The sequence below is a fragment of the Prinia subflava genome, chromosome 3 (genome assembly GCF_021018805.1).
Source record: "Prinia subflava isolate CZ2003 ecotype Zambia chromosome 3, Cam_Psub_1.2, whole genome shotgun sequence".
Lineage (NCBI taxonomy): Eukaryota > Metazoa > Chordata > Aves > Passeriformes > Cisticolidae > Prinia > Prinia subflava.
Window position 1 is genome coordinate 41,408,300 of NC_086249.1, and position 19,259 is coordinate 41,427,558.

The 19,259-nt window shown below is 43.0% G+C and overlaps 2 protein-coding genes across 2 annotated transcripts in view; both read left to right on the forward strand.

The window, feature by feature from the left end:
* The first annotated feature begins 1,603 nt into the window (after positions 1 to 1,603).
* Positions 1,604 to 14,301, forward strand: SERTM1 (serine rich and transmembrane domain containing 1). The gene is made up of 3 exons (XM_063393524.1): positions 1,604 to 1,743; positions 8,255 to 8,356; positions 13,031 to 14,301. Exon 3 carries the CDS (start codon positions 13,215 to 13,217, stop codon positions 13,536 to 13,538), a length of 324 nt encoding a protein of 107 aa, XP_063249594.1. The 5' UTR covers positions 1,604 to 1,743; positions 8,255 to 8,356; positions 13,031 to 13,214; the 3' UTR covers positions 13,539 to 14,301.
* Positions 14,302 to 15,389: 1,088 nt separating this feature from the next.
* The window catches only part of RFXAP (regulatory factor X associated protein), a 52,287-nt gene continuing 48,417 nt past the window's right edge, over positions 15,390 to 19,259 (forward strand). The window contains exon 1 of the mRNA XM_063393439.1: positions 15,390 to 15,399. Coding sequence (XP_063249509.1) covers positions 15,390 to 15,399 — 10 coding nt within the window. The remainder of the gene's footprint in view (positions 15,400 to 19,259) is intronic.

The window sequence follows — 19,259 nt, forward strand, 5'->3', positions numbered from 1 at the left end:
ACCTAAACAAAAAAAACCCACCCCAAACCTACAAAAACACTGATTTCCTTTCTCATAGGTGAAATGTAGAGCATTTTTGCCTCTTGGAAGTCAAACCCATCTCTTGTATATCACTGCACTCACTGGTTATTATCAAGGAGAAATATGGCTCATTCTCTGGAATGATTTTTCCTTTAAGCTTTGTCTTTTTACTTATTCATATGTCTTGCTCCTCCAAGACTGACTGTTTCATGACATTCCAAGTTACTCTTATACTGAAACTGTGTGGACTGTATCAGAGAAAGCACATCTCACAGAAGTGCCTCCGCAGCACATTATGGACTGCACAGCTCCCTAAGAGCAATTTAAAATGAAGAACAACCTTTTCCAACATCCTTTCAGAACTGCACATGGACATTAGCCAGACACAAGACTGAGCTGCAGAGGGTGCATTAAACTCCCCATCTGCTCTTCACAGTGCTCATCACTGATGTCTAACCCACAGTAAAGTCATCATCACTGATGTCTAACCCACAGCAAAGGCATTTGGCCAAAAAAACCCATAGTGGATGAGACAAGTGTACCAGAAGCCAGATGAACCCTACTTTCCTCAGTGTCCTTGTGAGGAAATGCATCTGATCCAGCCAACACTTTCTCAATATTTCATTCCAGAGCATGTGATATCTGTAGGTAAGTCATTGTTCAAATGGACTAGAGAAGCCAGGTTTTGATCTCATTTACACTACCGCATTATCTCAGTTGATCTTAGTACAACTATTAATTCACTCTGGCATACATGATGTCAGAGTATCCCTGAGGGTCTCAGCAGCCAGCCGAAAACTTGGCAGTTTTTTTAAAAGTCATCTGCAAGTTTCCACTTTCCTGGAAACTTATTTTCTAACCCACTCCTTCGCTAGGTCCAGTTCCCCTTATGGTGCCGCGATCTGACCCCTCTGCAGACGCTCTGCTCCGAAGGAACCGCATTTCCCACGGGCAGCTCTGCCCGGTGAGATACGGATTTAATATGGGATTGGGGTTTTTTTAAGCGACCAGCCCGGCTCGTTTCAGGAGTGTATGCTGTGTGACAACCGTGGGACGGTAACAGCCAGGTATTGATGCGGGTTTGGACAATGCCCGCTGACTTCCATCCCTAACGCCCCCTTGCAAGCAGCGCCTCTCCGGCCTCTCGCACAGAGGGCTCGCCCCCGGCCCTGCCCCGGCACCGCCCGCCCGGTCCGGGGCGCTGGGGCAGCCCCGCCCGCCCGGCGCGGCCCCGCAGCCCTGCCCGGGGGCGCGGGGAGGGCGAGGGGCGGGCCGGGGGCGGCGCAGGGGAGCGGCGAGCCAAGAGCGGAGCTGCCCCAGCGGGGCCGCTGCAGGCAGGAAGGTGCCGCGCTGCCGGAGCACCCCGAGCCGGAGCATCCCGAGCCGGAGCATCCCGGCGGCGTCAGCCGTCTGCTTTTCGAGGGAGGTGGACACCGCGGGTGTGGGGTGTGTTTTTCTGCGCCTGCCCCTCACCGGGTTGTTGGCGCGTTGTTCGTGCCCCCGGTGCCAGCGGGGCTCGGCGGGCACGGCTGCCCGGCGGCCGGGCGCTGTTGCTCGCACGCTCCCGCAGCGCCGGGGCCGCTCGCTGCCGCTGTCCGGACCGGCGGGTTTGGGAAGCTGCTGTGCGCCCTGGAGCAGCTCCCGCCGAGGGAGCATCCTCAGCGGCTTGCCTGTCCTGTGCTGTAACCAAGGGCATTTGATTTTCACGAGCGTTTAACCGAGGTAGGTGTTTCGTGGCCTGTGCTTGATCGTTCGCAAACGTCTTTTGAAAGAACCTGTATTTAGCCTAACTCACTTCGCGGGCTGGCAGAGTGCTTGAATTGAACGAACGCTTCTCGGGCTTGGAGAAATTGCTTTCGGCGGAGGCAAAAAGGGAAACGCTCTGGGAGAGCCTGGGGACAGCACGGGGCTGCACGGGCTCTGGAAGGAGGGATGCGGAGAGAAGGGAGGCACAGGCTGGTTTCTTTCGCTGAAAGATGCTGCAGCCCAGGGGTGTGATAGCACAGACCATTGGGTCATCACTGTGCAAGCAAATTCTTGGCTCAGCGGGCATAAGCACAGACTGCCACCAGTGTGCTCTTTCACATTGTTTGCGGAGAGATGACGGGAAAAGGATTGCTCCCTCTGCAAATAAATTGTAACATGCCTATCCAATGTAGTGGGAGAAGAGCTGAGCTTAGCACAGGGTGGGAAAAAAACACAGGATGGATGCACAAAAACGTGCCCTTTGCAAGCACTTTATGTCTGCCTAAAAGCTGCAGGCTGTTGCAACATCATCTTGCTAGATGTAATAAAGTTTGGAACAGAAATCAAGTGAAGCAAACTCTTCCTACCGTTGGAAATGCTAAACAGTTAGAGGGAAATTGTGAAAATAGTGGTAAAGGGCTGAGAATTTGCCAGGCTGATAAGCATTTATATAAGCAAAGACAATTAGGCATGCATACTAGATATTATTAAATTGATTCTTAGTTAATTGTAGCAGAATGGGAGAAAGATGAATAGGAGAAATATGTAAAATCTGGACTATATAAGATGCATATATCGCTGGCAGTTTTATTATGATAAGGGATCCAGCTGGAGTGTCATGTCTGTTTCCTTGTGATTTTGCGTTTTACCGTCATTTTGAACCCACTCTAACTTTCCCGTGCCTGAACAGACCGAAACAAAAGGCAACCTGAAACCACCAGCTGCCTTCTCTCTGCTGTTATGTCTAGAAGGGTTTGTTCCCCTTAGGGATGGTTGCTGGTTGTAGCTGTGCACTGGCTGCCTTCCTTTCCCACCTGTTCCTCGGACTAGGTCACCAGAAAGGAAGAGGCAGGCATGTCCCCCCTGCCTCCCTCATGCTTCCCCAGCTTTCCTGTGCTCTGGCACACAGGCTGGCCTGCCTGCAGGCTGCTACTTGGCTGTATCCAGTACGAGTGCTTTGCTGTCAACAGGATACATGCTGCAGGACCTGCTGGGGAAGGGGACTTGGGCTATTTCAGCATCCAGGTCTAATCTAGTACTATCACCATGTATGTTTGTGAACGTTTGGCTTAGGAAATTATTGCCGTGGGCATTTTGTTAACCTTTTCAGATGTAAAAGGCTGAACTGGGATAGCTCACCTCTGCCAAGTGTTTTTGTTCATAATTGGATCTTTCTGGTGCAGTGCAAGTTGTAAGTTGTATTCTGTGAATTCCCCATCAGAGGCAGGAAGCAATGGAGCCTTTCCTCCTTGCACCCCATCTACACAGAAGCAGAAGAGGAATTATCTCAATAACAGAGTACATCCAGAAGTTGCCGAAAAATCTGATGTTTCTGATAGGTCTGAAACTTGGAATCTAAATACTAAAAAGTCAGTTTCACCTCTACCTCCTGCACTCTTTTGCAAGCAGTCCTCCCCCTGTGTCTTCCTGACTGCGGTTGTCTCCTTTTCCTGGCTTGCGCAGAGGAAATCCTGTTACGACATAGTCGATCCTTGGTGCTGCTGCAAAGCCCACCTCTTATCCTGCCACTTCATCTGCATCTCCCCTCTGTGTCACTCCTTCTGCTGCTCCCTCTTTCCCCCTGCGTTGGACATGTCAGTCTGAGGCTTTGCTTTCAGGTGTCCCCGACAGTCGCCCTGTACCTGATGTGCCAAGTCTCCTGTTTTCCCCAGATGTACCCTGCGCTTCGATCAGCCTGTGCCCTCAGCATCTTTCTCCCTCAAGCCATCATCTTTGCATTTCTCTGAGCTCCACCCTGTGATTACTTGTAGCTTCATATAGGCACCTTGTCCATCACTCCTTTAATTTCCTTGAAGTGCCCCAGCACATTTGCTTTGGTTTGATGCTTTCAGCAGCCATCTGGTCAGATGCTAAGACAAGCCCTCACCTGTGCTGTCACCTTCCCTGCCACTGGAATTATTCTTGCTCTGGATTGGAGCACAGCAGTGTCCTCTAAAAGCTAGGACATCTGAGAGGCAGTTGTTGAACAGATCTCTCTATCTAGCACCAGCAGAAACTCTCCTGCTGTAGCCTACATTATGCTCACTTGCTCTTTTTTGGCATTTCAGATGCAACCCTGCCCCCTTATGCTTGCACAGCACAGCGTGGCTCGCTGCAGCTCCCTTTGCAATCGCGTTGTCTCTTTGCCCAAGTTGCTGCAGGCAGTTTTGCAAACAGGGACTACATGTGAATATCAGGCACACAAATATGCCATGGTTTCTTTGTCAGAGGAGGGCATGCATGCAGCCTTGTGTCAGTAAAATAAGGAGTGCTGTGAGGATAGGCGTCTTCTGTTACAGCATTGAGGGGTAACAGAATCAAAGGTGAAGGGTGTTTTCTGACTTTTCTTGGTAAAACATGCTGAGGTACCCAAGTCAGGAAGAAGAGTTACAGTGAGCAGAGTTAATGTGATAGCACATCTGTGCCTAAAGCTCCCTTGACATTTAAGTGTACAGTATGTAGTTGATATTGTATATGCATTTTTTATGAGAGAAAAAAAAAAAAACTGAAAATGATGCATTAACAGAAATTTCTGTTGAACCAAGTGTGTCCTAGCTTGTGACAAGGTTCCTAAGAAGGTTGAAATGAAATCTGCTTCACATTTTTGGGTGTGATACAGATTTTAAAAAATTCTGATTTATAAAATGTGTGATATATACCTGTTGTTTTTATAAAATGTATTGAAATCAGTGTATCAGCTGGATTTTACAATAGAAAAGTGTTTTCTTGTTGTTCAGGACTCTACTTCCTGCGTCACAGCTTTGTTAGTTAAGGACAAATAACCCTACTGATTAGCAAAGTTAAAGGGCACTTACTGTTCAGCAGGCTCCTTGCTGTACTCTGCCCAGAATTCTCCTGAGAGAGGAGTGGACGTGCCTGCGTGGAGTGTGGGAGATGAGAGCTCTCAGGTACACTCGTGTGTGCAGCACATCATCGGCATCGGGCAGGAGTGTGGGCAGCAGCACTGGGAGAGACAAGAGAGACCTTAAATCCATTCAGATCCAGACTTAGCACACTTTGTCCTACAGCTGCATTCCTTGTAGATGAAGGGGATGTCTATGATATTTTTCAGGAGTTTTTTCCCCTCTACCTGGAGCTGAACCTGAGGGTCTAAGCACTGCAAGTTTATAGTTTAACACATGAGTGTAATGCAAAACAAAAGCAAGCTCTGATAACAAGGACTGCTTGCCCTGGAGCTTGGTATGTTATCTGGTAAGTTTTGGACTGAGTAAACTGTGCAGGAGCTGATGCACTGCCCCATGAGAAGTGTGGTGGCTTCAGAAAGGGTGAACACAGCACACAGCCCCCCTCTGTGGGGGCTGCACTGCACTGGCTCTCGGCCTCAGTTGTGGAGTCCAGCGCTGCTCTGCCTGTGTCAAATAAAAAAGGTGGGTTTTGGGAGCCCATGTGAAGAGTCAGGCACGAAGTAGCAAAGCTTAGTTAACTTTTGTTTGTTCTGAGATTAGTTACATCACTGCTTTGTTTGTTCTGCGATTAGTTACATCACTGCTATGCCACACACACGTATGCTGGATGGAATCTCCTGAGAGGCTTATCAGTTGGTGGGATGCTGCACACAGCCTTCGGAAAGAAGGGGTAGCAGGAGCGGGACAACTCAACCATGCCAGAAGGCAACAAGGCAGAAGCAGTTGAAATACTTTCATGTACTTGTTCCACTGAGGAAAATGGCTTTTAATGGCATTTTCATTTCTCATTAAGCAGCCATTCCATACTACACTAAATTTTCTGTTCAGACAAAACTTCCAAATGGGATGTTGCAAGAAATCAAACAAGATGTCATCATACAGAATGCAGAAGTTAAGATCCCTGACACCTGCTGGTTTCTCCTCTTCCCTAGCTAGCCTTGCCCTGGATCTCCTTTCCAGCTGGGCACCCAGGACCTGTCACTTGGACAGTGACACCTTAGTGACTGTTTTTGACTGTAGAAGTCAATTACCAAGATTTAAAGCTGTTATGGGCAACCAAATAGCTGTGTGAACTTTCATGTCTTCTCTGCCTGATTACTCACTGTCATTAAACTTTAGGAACTCAGATCTGTTCGAAATTTCTGCCAGGGTTGAATTTGGCTGAGAGTTACAATACAAGTTATTCAGAGTGGCAATAAGGGGAATAAGTTTCGGGCTGGACATCAAGAAATCAAATACAACCCATCACTATGGTCAGCAAAGAGTAGGCTATTGAGTTTTGGGTGGGGTTTTTTCAGCAACCTTTATTTTTTCACAGGAAATTAAAAAAAAAAAATATTTTTAACAAACCAGCACAGGAAGGAAACTGATTTCCTTGGTGATTGTGTCCTTTGGGTGAGATTCAGATTGATGGTCTCATAGGAGGCTAGACGAGGAGGGCCTCATTTCTGTATGTAAGGTCTCAGAGGCACAGCAGTAAGACTCCTTACCCCTCTCCACATTCTGAGAGATACAGGGAACAGATAGATCCCTACTCTTTGCATATCTTACTGGCACAGTGAATGAATACACTGTTTGGGCCAAATCCTTCTGTGGGCTGCTGCTGCAGCTGGAACGGTAAAAATAGCTGTGAGCGCATTAGAATGGTGCAAGAGGAGGAAGGACTGTGGGATACAGCTGTGTATGGCAAGGGGCTCTTCTGAAGATAAGCTTGTTGATGTTCTGGTCCAAGTATTTCTCTGTTTATCAAAGAATTCACAATTAAAAGCTTTGCCCTCCCTGCCTTACTGTGTACACTTGCCATTTGAATATGAATGCCTGCACTGAGGAAGCCTTGGGGATGTCTTGTGATTTTCACTTTGTGTTTAATCAGGCCAAGATTTGGTAGGCTCTGGTCCCCTTGCCTGGCTGGAGATTGTGGCACTGTTGTATTGAATGAAGGGCTAAATGGGCAAAAGCTGTGCTCTGTGTATGTGGGGGGAGATGGACTAACAAAGATTCTACCAAGAAAAAAGAGCTAAATTATTTGTATTTGCCTTGGTTGAAGATACAGCCCTGTTGCAGAGATCTATGCCTCTTTTCCCCAGGAAAGAAATAAAGAGGAGCAAAAGGGTTTCTGCTATGAGCAGACAAAACTAAGGGTGTAGGGTAGAGCTCTTGGCTATGTGAGGCATATTTGCCAGAGAAAACACATACAGGGGCTGCTGTACCCCCTCTTCATCCTGTACCACACCTACCTCAGCCCCAGAAGCAGTTCTGGGCAAGACAACAAGGGTGCAGGCCCTCACATCCAGAGCACATGCTGGGTCCATCCCTGGGACAGCTGACTTTGGGGTTCACCTGCAGCATCCTACCTCTCCTTCACAAAGAGATGGTCAAGAAGTTGTCTGACTCCTTTGGGTGGAACATTAGTGTAGTCAATGTTATGATACATTTGGATTTCAACAATACTGTCTTTTAGCAGCTGCACTAGATAATTTTCTTTATTGAACTTGGAGAGGCTTAAACCAAAAGTGATTCAGTGACTGAAGGGAGGAAAGCAGCACAACAATGCATCAACATCCATCCCCAGAGATCTGCCTCTCTAAAGCAGTCAAACCAAATGTGCTGAAGGGGCAGAGCTCTAAGATGCAAAATGATTGTGAAAGTCTCTTTTCTCTCCCAAAGGGGGAAAATTTGTTTGAGAGTGGCCCCTCTTTTGCTTTAATCTGTATCATCTGGGATTGTTTCTTCATACACAAGAAATTTAATTTACTTTATTAAAAACAATTCAGGGGTTATATTCTAATTTTAGGTATTGAATGCATGTAGCAGACAAAATTCTTCTAGCTATTCTTGTGCTTATAACATATTCAGCTTGGATATTTCAGGTAGGTGAAAATTTTAACTGCAGATAGTTGGAAATAAAGAGAATGAATAAATAATATTGTGTAATCCAAAAAACCTGATTCCTGGCAGCAGTCTTTAGGGTATAATGTGAAATGAATTGGAGAGCAGATACAAGTGCTCTAGTGCTTTAAAAGGTGCCAGGGGACAGATAGATGTCTGTCTTGGTCCTGGAGCTCTCTGCAGAAGAAGAGAAAGGTGTTATCAAAGCCTGTCTGTAAAGCAGAGTTCAGGATCATGGTTTTTGATACTGTACATGCTGTGCTGTAACTGGGCAGTAGAAGGATGTTGTTAGCAAGAATAAAACACAAGCCAGGATTCCAGTTGCTTTGGGGTTTTCTTTTTCTGAAATTTCTGCCAATAAGAGCAGTCAAAATTCAGCACTTGTCCTTCCTTTATTTTATTATTATTGTAGTTATTACTAAACTCTTCCACTTTTATTTGCTTTTATATAGAGGCTTTTCTCAGCATGCAGTCCCTTCAGATTTGGGCGTGATCATCAGCCACACCTTCTGCATTGGACATTTGGCTTCTGTTTCCATATCTTCTTCCTGCTTGTGAGTATTTTAATCTTTCTCCTTGCTCATTTTTCTTCTACTTTTAAAGACCAGATTTAACTCACAAGTTCTGGGTCTGATCCCAGGTCGCGACGTCTTTGAGTTACATTGATATAAATGACTCTATAATCTGCAGATCCATAGGAAATGTAAATTAGAGAATCATTGGAGCCTATCTGAATTAATCTAACTATCCTTATGGCTCAGAGGATTTCCCTTTTCCAGCCCCACACAAACCCCCAAACAAAATATAACTTGATTGTAACCTGCAATCAAGCCATCTAGGGACTTGTCTTCTTAGATTTTCAAAGACATAAATTTAAATCATATTAAATCAAAATAAAAATTGAAACTAGATCATAAACTAAAAGGAAAACTTTGCTTGTGGCAGGAAATAGTTTTTGTTTTCCTTCTGTGCTCTATTTCATTGAGTCAATTGGCAATTGGTCCTGTTTCCCAGACAGAGTGGAAAAGGTATTCTCTGCTGCTGGAAGGTCTATCTGTAATGGGAAAAAGAAGCATTCTACTTTGTTGTGGTCTTTTAATTGCCAAAGGCATGTTTGCAAGAAGTATTAAGGATCATATTCTTGGTAAACTCCATGCTAGAAGTCATTTTTGTCTTTTCTACCTACATTTTCAATGGAATAAAATGTTGTTCACATCCTTTTTTCTGTCTAGAGCCACAGTCTTATTTAGTTGCATGATGTTAAACTGCTACATTTTTCCAGTCTAGAGCATATTGCTTTTAAAGGCTGAAGTGTTCCTGCTAGGTAAAATTCATTCAGTCCTTAGTAAGAGCATGCAAACATATTTTTATTGGCATTAAATATTTTGTATTACTATTTAATAATAATTTGTATTATTATTAAATATTATGTTTGCCGGAAGGGCAAATATAACCTATATTGGTAACATAGGAAGGAAATAAATGTAGAAAACAAAGGCAGTGAGGGGGAAGAGGCAAGAATTAAACCAGGAGCTCCCTGGCCTTCATACATAGATCAATCTAGCAAAAACTTGCTGCCAGCTTTTGGAACCAATCACTATGATAGCAGAACCTGGGGAGGGGCAACACATCTTCAGGTATGAGTAAGTCTTATCTTAGAACTGGCATTACCATATCATCTGGGAACCTGCACGATCTCCCTCCTGCTCCTCCTGCCCTGTTACAGCATATTAAAGTTTGGCCAGACCAAGAGGGACCTCTCTGTTGTAACTATGCAAAAGGCAAATTAAGATCTCATCTGTTAGGAGATGTTTACAATAAGGACTCTCTAGAATACCTCCTACCTGTAAAGAAACAGTTCATAGGAGATTGTGACAGAAGCGTTAGTTTATGTAATATAAAAAAACCTGAATTTTTTTATGTCAATTTGTCTCTCTGCTTAAACATTATGAAGACACTGAAACAGCCAAGGTATTTCTCAGCTTGTGCTCACAAAAATGCAGGAAGAACCAAGAAAATGAAGTGCTTTTCTGTGGCTGATAAACTCACAAGAAATTGACTCTACCAGACTTTTTTGCTGCCTGTTCTTCAATTTTTAGGGTTTCAGTGGTATGAGTACATGCTGTTAAATTATATCTGACTGAGCCTGGAGAAGTAGAGTTGTTGCATCAAGATCCACGAAGAAATACAATACAGATGGTAAAGCATTTATGACATTGGGACTACAAAAAAGCTCTGTTCATGCCATCCTGGAGAGTGTTGCAGTCTCATTTAATATTCTCTTTAGTCTGAACTGGGAGATGGCCACTGTCTTAGCAATGCTAAGGATTAAAATACATATGTTACATATAATTTGGCACTCAGAGCACATGCTAGATGTGAGGCCTCTGCTCCTGACCACATTTGCATTTCCTTACAAACTGGATTTTCTGGCAGGCACCACCAGGTATGTAATGGTGGCTAGCTTTGGCATGGCTGCCCAGGTGTGGTGCTGCTGGTACCGTGGCTGGCCTTCTACACAATGATGCCTTGCCTCATCCCTCACCTGCTCAGTTTGCCCTTCTTCTGGTGAGTGCAACCTTGCCCATCTCCTACTTACCACGAAATATGAAAAACTCCCAACTGAGTTTGCCTACAGCATCTGGGCTTACCCTGGAATAAGAGTGGTTGTCCTCACCTGTGAAAGGTATTTATACCAAGGACATGAATGAAGAAACAATGCACAGCTGGGAGGATATACCTAAATAGTGGCTCTGGTTGAAAAGCCAGGATATACAAATGACACCATGTACTTGGGAGAGCCTTTCCTTTTGTGTAGTACCAGAGTAGCAGAACAAGGTTTTGGTCTCTTGTACATCTAAAACCAGCAGCAGAGTGTGGTAGAGTCTGTGTCTTCTTGGACCAGTAAATTGTTTTACTGAAGTGTGTGAATCTTCTTGGCAGATTGTCCATCATAGCAGCAAGGCTGTGTAAAAGGGAGCAATAGCAGGAGGAAAACTCAGCCGTAGTCAGAAATGCAGAGTATTTTCTGGGGCTTTCAGCAGTGAGGCTGGACTCAAGGACTTAGGGAGCCTCCTCAAGTCACACAGCCCTGTCCTGGCATTGCAGAGGTGCCTCTGACAAAGTAATCCAGATCCAGCTACACCACAAAATCTGAGCCCCCAGAAGACAGGTGCCAGTTCTGCTGCCCCAGAAGTTTTCAAGATTGGTTAATTGGAAAGTTGCCTCCTGTCAGACAGAGTTCTCCATCTGCAGTCATTCAGGAACAATACTTGCAATACATTCTTTGCCTTAAACCAACTCAGCTTTCTAAAAATAAATAAGGGAAAGGCAGGGACCACTACAGAATGTGAAAACTTTGTGGTCAGTTTACAGCTCTCAGAAAGACAACAGGTTTATTTCAGTTTACCAGCTTTGCCATTATACTTTGAAGTCAGTGGCAAAATTCCCAATCATTTTTTGGGACGAGGTTTGGGCTAAATGTTATGATGTTGTTGTATTTAATTTTCAGAAATGCAAAAAAAAAATTACCTAACAAGAAAGTGATTACACACTATTATTTATTCATTCTCTGCCATCTGACTCTCTGGAGGTTATTTCTTCAGGAGGATCAGGGTAAGAGAGACAAACAGTTCATGACATTTACCTTCTTGTCCCAGCAGAAGCAGGAACCTGAGCTGAAGTGGTAGCTGGGGTGCACTGAATAAAACTGCTCGTGGCTTCGTTTGGAATCAGAGTTTACAGTGTCTCTGACCTCACTTCAAAATACTCATTTAAAAATAGTCTGGTGATGTTTTAAGACTTATAAAAGCTCTGATTCAGCAAAACACTCACATCTCAGCCTAATTGAGGTTCTGATTACTCCTATTTAATACTTTAAATTTTCCATTAACTTCAAAAAAAATTCCCCAAAATGCCAAAGTTATTCCTTGTACCAGGGTCAAGTGCTAGTGGTAAAAGCAGAATGTAGTAGATTTCAAATTTCTGGAAATTTTAAAGGCTTTCAACTTCTGCCATGTTAAAGAATGCATGTGAATTAATTCCCTAAGTTATTATAGAGCAATTCAATTAATAATGGATCTGATTTTCATTATGACAAGTAATTAAGAATAAACATCTTCTATATCAAAGCCTATCTTTTAAAAAGGATAAATTAGCTATAACACACTTAACTATTTCCAGAACATGAAATGAACACATATTGTTCCATTAATTAATTTTATATCACTAAATTAAAGACAGTTCAAAAGGAGTATAATCTCATAAGGGTCTGTCTTTGTTCAGTCTGTTGTGACTTATTTCACGAGGTACAACAAATACAGTTTCCTGTGGGGCTAAATACTATTAGGGTTATAAAATGGTTTTAGTTTAGTATATTTTTTGCATCACTATGAGTTATATACCACAATGGTAAGAATATTTTTATCTGGTATTTGCAGATGCAAATTTTTGTACTCCTGCATATCTTGCAGACTATTAAGATGCTTGATTAAGACCACCAACAGCTGCACTATAAAACAACAAACACAATGAATAAACAAGAAAACAACATCTGGAATGTAACCTGTTGTCTTAGATACCTTAGATAGTCCTCTCATGCTTGGTGGGCTGGCAGGGCTGCCTATTCCTTGGAATTTTGCTTGCAGGTGTCAGAAGCTGCATGGCTCCACTGAAACATGCCTGCCATTGAAAGCTCCATGGCAGAATTACAGCGAGATGCATTTTAGCATCTGAAACCATTCAAAACATTCTATAAATACACAGTAAGGAAGCAAGTCTGGCAGATTTCTTAATTCTGGATACCTCTGGCAAGACACTATGGAGTAAGTAGCAAATGGATTCATCATGGACTGTGATGTTGAGGGGCTTTGCTCATATAGGTTGAGGATCTGAGGTCTTGAGAGGGGATTTCATTCCTTGACTGGGGTTTTTTATCACAAGATAAATTTGGATTCCAATACCTCTGTCCCATATAAAGTACATTTTTGATTCTGCTGTTCTGCAATTAAACAACTCCTGGTTGGGAAGAGTCAATTTTAATCCATTAGGATTCAGTAGGATTTCTCCTAATCCCTGCATTTTGGAAAATTGAGATATAAAGATAATTGCTAGCTAATTCTTTAAGAATTGCATCTTCGAACTAAGAAATGTAACTCTTAAGACCTAAATTATATCAGGTGCACGTTATCTGCTAGTAAATTAATCTCTTTTTTCTTTTTTCCCTGCAGTTCTGAAGGATAAAATCTTAAATTGTCCTGGGCTTGAGCAGTAAAGGATAAATTCTTTCACTGGCTGACCTGTCATCTCACCTTTGGGATGGAAAAATGTCCGCTTAAAATAAACCCTTTTTATGCCACTAAAGCTGCCTTTGAATACAAGATCTGCTGTGATTTTTAAAACACAACCCAAATAATGTCAGAACCTGACTCTTCGTCTGGATTTGTGGGGAACATGGAAAATGGGACTTTTCTGGAGCTGTACCCCACATCCCTTTCAACTTCAGTGGATTCATCGTCTGGCCGTTTATCCAACGTCTATGTCTATGTTTCTATATTCCTTAGTCTCTTAGCTTTTCTCCTTTTGCTACTGATCATTGCACTTCAGAGGCTGAAAAACATAATTTCCTCCAGTTCCTCCTACCCTGAATACAATAGTGATGCTGGAAGTTCGTTCACTAATTTAGAGGTTTGCAGTATTTCTTCCCAGCGCTCTGCTCTCTCAAACCTTTCTTCATGAAAATAAATGAAAGGAAACACACAGGGAATGGAAGAGCTTTGTCTAGCTTCTTGGGGAGGTAGTGCATGTAACATTTGCCTTAGAAGACTATTATCAGGAGGTATTTTTAAAAGTTTCCTTATTTTTTCCCCTCTTTCCTTTTCTAGTCTTCATTTCCCGCTACACTAATTTTCATTTTGGACAATTGATAATGAAACCTGATCATCATTTCTTGCCTGTAATAGTGATGCTGTCTCTTTCTCACACATAGACGGTGTTCATACACAGTATTCCTGCCAAATTGTAATACACTTCTGACTGGATGTGTCATTTTTCTGCTCTAATTGTGACCCCTTTCCCGGTCTTGTGTCAGCAATACGCTGACTATTTTTCTTTTCCTTTTTTAGTTATATAAGGACTCCTGGATGAAATCCCTATTGCTAAAGTACAAAAAAAAATCTGCCTAAATGATAAATATTGGGAGAATTGAAAGTTGTTGATATTGTTTCCTTTTTTTCTTTTGAATTTTCACATCTTTTTCAGTATTTATTGATGTTTATAAAACACAACTAATTCTTGAAGAATGTTGCTTTTATTTATCTGTACTCCCAACTCCTTCTGTATAAAGTCTGTATTTCAAATTTTGAGTCTCTTTGGTTAACTTAGTAAAGTGACTACAATAACTGTGCTCACGGTTGAATGTGCAGAGGTATTTTTGCAGTTGCATCTCATTATCTCATTTGCCTAATGACATGTTCCTCCAGGGGGCAGCTTTTGCTGCAGAATCTTAAATACCACACAACTCCTTTTCATTCTTCACGCGTACTGCAGTTTATTCTTACTGGATACCAGGACAAACCAGTGGTTTCTTGTAAAAGACCTGCATTCAACAAATACAGGCAGCAAGTGAAGAGCTCCTAAACTGTCTTTTAGGCACATGATATTTGTACTCATGTGAGCAGGGCCAGCAGGGACAGAAATTGCTTGTACTGGTGAGGACTTTCTGGGCCAGGCTTTGTCCTGTAAGTTCAGAAATGTGCAGTGAGTGGAGGGGGACACACAGGGATCTGCACAATGGCCAGGAAGACCTGGGCTCTGACCTGCAGGAAGTGCAAGGTGTACCTGCAGAGGGTAGGAAGGGATGGGCAGGAAAAATGGCAGTGGGTCTGCCACTTTTCCCATCAGCATAAGGAAAGGCCAGCAAGAGGGGAAGAGAAATGGATTCACAATCTAATTCCTCTTTGCCATGCCATTTTCTGGGTTATCATTTCCCCTGATCAAAATGTAATGTCATTCAATTTCTGCAGTAAAATAATGAGCAGCTTAGTGAACTGGATCTTGTGGTCAGCTGGGCTTTAAATCAAGCCAAACATTCAAATGAGTGATTTGAAGTGCCAAGTGTGACCTACTAGAGCTGCAGCCCCAGACTGGCGCAATGCCTTGTTGTCCTTACTGCACTGTCTGAGCACAGCTCTGCCCTGCCACCCAAGCCCATGCCAATTTTGTTTCCATGGCTGGGTCCAAGTCACTGGAGAGACCTGAGAAAGGCGTGGCACTGTCACTGCCATTTCTGTTTCTGACATAACCCAGGTGTGACTCTGGGAGATGGGATGATCTCAGCAGGGGCAGCTGCCAACCCCTCACATGGCACCACTGCCCAGCAGGTTGAGGGAACACTTCCCAAACAGATTTACACCTCTTGCCAAGCTGTCCATGCTCTCATAAACAAGACAGAGTCTGCCATTAACTACGCAGGCTTTAAAATACAAATTTGGAAAGTCTGATGTAAATATAATCATTAGAAATGCAGCTGCTGTTGTCAAACAATACAGATGATGCTGGAGTTGGTGTTTTCAATTTTTAAAAGCGGACATGCAGTATGGTGAGTGGTAATGACTTATGGTGGTGATTAGTTCCTTACAGAGGCCAAAGAACTTGCTGACTAATAAAGAATGTAAGTCTGCAGATTACCTGAGCCAAACTGGTTTGATGAATATATTTACTAGACAAAAGTTTATTGTATGTCGCTTTTCACTGTATTTGAGAAGTGGCCTTGAAAAAAGAGGTACTGTTTTAAAAGGGATCAGGAAACATTATTTCCCTTCTAAAAGCTCTTTGAAATCCCAAACCTGTAACAGAATGTATTTGTATGTTGACTGGTAGATAGAAATAAATGAGTTGTAATTCAAGACAGAGCAACTGTTCGACTATCTTCCCTTACTGACAAAGTTTTAAATTCGTCACTTCCTTTGCTGCAAATGGAGGAATTTAATCAAAACCAGAGATGAGACTACAGGTTGAGATGGGTGTTTGTTCCCAGCAATCTGTTTATACTTCCAGATAGATGTAATTTTAATTCAATATTAAAATACAAACTGTTGAGACCCCATTGGCTGTGTTCAGTGAGCTGTTGTCAAACTTCACCAGAACAGAAAGTATTTTTTCGACTGCAGAAAATAGCAGCGAAAACTGAAGCCCCACATTTGATTTTGCTTTGTAGTTTACTAGATGCTGTCAGTCTGCAGTGACATATGGGATTGTGCAGTCATCACGGTTTCAGCTGAGTTGCATCTGTTCTCTTTAGGACAGATTTGAACAGAAACAAGTATGTTCCAACAAAATAGCATCAGGAGGAGCCACAGGCAAAAAGCACAATGGCATTTTTGAGGATTGCTAAGTACCAGTTATTCAAGAAAAAAAAAAAAAAAAAAAAAGAAGGAAAGAAATCCACCTGAGAATCTGGGCCTAAGTTAACCTGAGAACACTGGAACAGGCTTCCTAGAGAGGTGCTGGATACCCCAAGCCTGTCAGTGTTTAAAAGGCACTTGGATAATGTTCTTATCAACATGCTTTAGCTTTTGGTCAGCCCCAGAGTGGTCAGACAGTCAGACTAGATGATCACTGTAGGTACCTTCCAGCTGCAAATATTCTACTATGCTATTCTAACTAGAGTTGCAAGAATATTTTTTGCTGTGTCCAGTTCTGGGTTTCCCAGTAGAAGAGAGAGAGATGCAGAGATACCACACTGAGCCCAGCTCAGGGCTGCTAAAATGATTAAGGGATTGGAACATCTCTCATATGAGACTGTTTAGCCTGTAGAAGGTTCTGAAGGATCTCATCAATGTATGTAAATACCTTATGGAAAGGAGGAAGAAGAGGGAGCCAGGGCCTTCCCAGTGGTGCCCCCACCAGGACAAGAGGCCATGAAATTCCACACGAAAACATATTATTGAGAGGGTAGTCAAACACTGGCACAGGCTGTCCAGAGAGGCTGCAGTGCTTCCATGTGTTGACCTGCCTGCAGCTGACCCTGCCTTGGGCAAGAGGACGGGATCAGACCATTCTCAGGCAGCCCCCTTCATGTCAGTGCAAAAACTCAAAGGCTTCTGGCTCGATGCCTCCTCCTGATGTGTTTTCTCATCCATGGAGCTGAGTAAAAAATATCTTTACTAGGAGGTAATTATTTTAGTAATTTGTTGCTCAGCTCCCTCTCCTCCCTGCAGCCACATACTTTTTCAGCTTTTCCACTGCCTTTTTGTGATGTGGGTTCACATTTCACAGTCGGCTTTTTCCCTGGGCTGTTTTTGGTTGTTACTGCACCCTCTAACTCAAACACTGCCATTAACTTTGTTAAGATACAACTCCAAGACTGCATGGCATCAGGTAGTTGCAAAGTATACCTGGAAATCTATAGGGGAAAAAAAAGAATAAAACGTGGATGAGGCTGTCATGGTGCCTCTCTGCACAACCTGGGCTGCTGGGCAGGAGCTGCACAGGTACCTCCTCAGCTGGAGATGCTGAACTGGTGTTTCCTGTCCTGCCCCAGCTGTCCTGCTCCGTAGCGCACTTCGGCACATGTGGAACTAACTGCTCTTCAAAAACTAGATGTCTACATGTCCAGAGAGGGCTTTTCAATGAGAAACATCTCTATCCTCTGAGTAATTTTGCATGGTATTTTAACATTGCTGGAAAACCCATAGAAGTGTGCCTAATTTCCACAGTAAGAAGTCTGAAGAATGAGTAACACACATTTTCAGTAGTTTCCTTAAAACAGAAGCTGCTTCATGGTTTTCAGTTTCCATTCATGCTTTGAGGTTGTTTTTATTCAGAAATGAACTCCTGAGTGAACATGTCACTCTGTCTCTGCAGGAATAATTTTCCTTCTCTAACTTTTCTATATTTGAGAAAATACACTATTTCAGATTATGTTTCTATGTTACATTCCTGAAGAAATGTCTAAATTTGCCATTTCAGACATCACTATGAAAAGAAGTGCTTGTGAGGGAAAAGGGTAACCCTAATATCTGCTCGTAACAGTGAGTTAAAGGCTGAGTTAGATCTGCCAGACAATTTTGTCAGACCCCAAGTGGTCCAGGTTTCATGGTGTTGGTTGTAAGACACTGTTAGTCCTGCTGATGTCAGGTGAGGGGCAAGTCTGTGCTTCATAGTGGGTGAAGTGAGTTCCTGTGGTCACATCCTATCCTGAAAGGGTATCAAGTACACACATTCCCTCCCACACTGCCACATTGTCCCCATCATCTGCTCTTGCACAGGCTGGTGGCCCAGGGAGGATCAGGAAGGACCATGCCCAGATAAATGTGTGCATTGAAAAGGGACCCTGCAGCCCTATGCTACACAAAAAAACTTCCAGGGAAAAAAAACTCTTGATAAAAGTTTTAGAAATTTATTACCAAACATTGTAGTTAATTTTGAAAGTAAAGAAGATTGTACTGACAGATTTATAATTGCTTAGAGCTACTGAGAATTCAGAACAAGGCATGTTGTTTCACCAAAGGCACTTTCTAGTGTCTAACTCATCAGTATTCATTCAGTGGAAATAGAGCTTGCTGTGATGAAAAAAAAAATCAGATACTGTAACTTGAACTTTGGCAAGATCAAAAGCAATTAGTTCGGTACTAGAATCAGAGCCCTTCATCAGCTGAAGTGGAAGAGAAGGCAGCAAGAAAACTTTGCATGATTTTGCATTACAGGAAATTATAATTTTAATGCTGGATTCTAACGCTGTAATAAAAGGGTTGTTGCAGAGGGAAAAATAAAGTGGAAAAATTGGGAAGACAGACAGATTGACCTTTGCTCAGCTTGGGTGCTCCTATCTTTCATCATCTGGATTTGTTTAGTGGTTATCAAAAAGGCAGAACTCTGCTGTTGCTCCCTCCTGTGCCCTAGTCCATCTGAGTAGCTGTCCTTTTACAGTAATCCTGCTGGGATGGTCTTCTGAGATGGTCTTTGGTTTTCTTCCCCAGACGCATCCCAGCAGAGGGAAAAGTGAAAAGGAAAAATCGAGAAAGTTTTAATGAGAATAGAACTGTATATATAAATAAATAGGTATACAAATAAATAGAGAATAAGCAAAAGGAATTGAAAATTGTGTAGATAGAGCTGAACTGAATTTGCACCTCTTCTGTCTCTTTATCTTAGAAAAAAAAAAGCTTGCAGAAAAACAAGAGGGAAAAAAATAGTTATGCTTTGAGGCAAACCACCCACCAATTGCTTCCTATTTACAACTAGACACCCACCATGCAAAATAGATAAATGGAAGGGTAATTAGGAAAATGGATATGATTAAATGTTTGGGGAGCATGGTATCTCCTCTGCCCATGTGTGTTCAGCTGCTGCAGGAAATGCGCCAGAGAGGATGGAGAAACAGAGCCATGTCTGCAGAGAAGGAATAATGGGCAGGTGGACTCTGCCTTCAGTAACACTGGAATCCATGAGCTCTGA

Bases quoted from the DNA above. Each gene is read 5' to 3' on its own strand.
- SERTM1 (XM_063393524.1), top strand. From the start codon at position 13,215: ATGTCAGAACCTGACTCTTCGTCTGGATTTGTGGGGAACATGGAAAAT.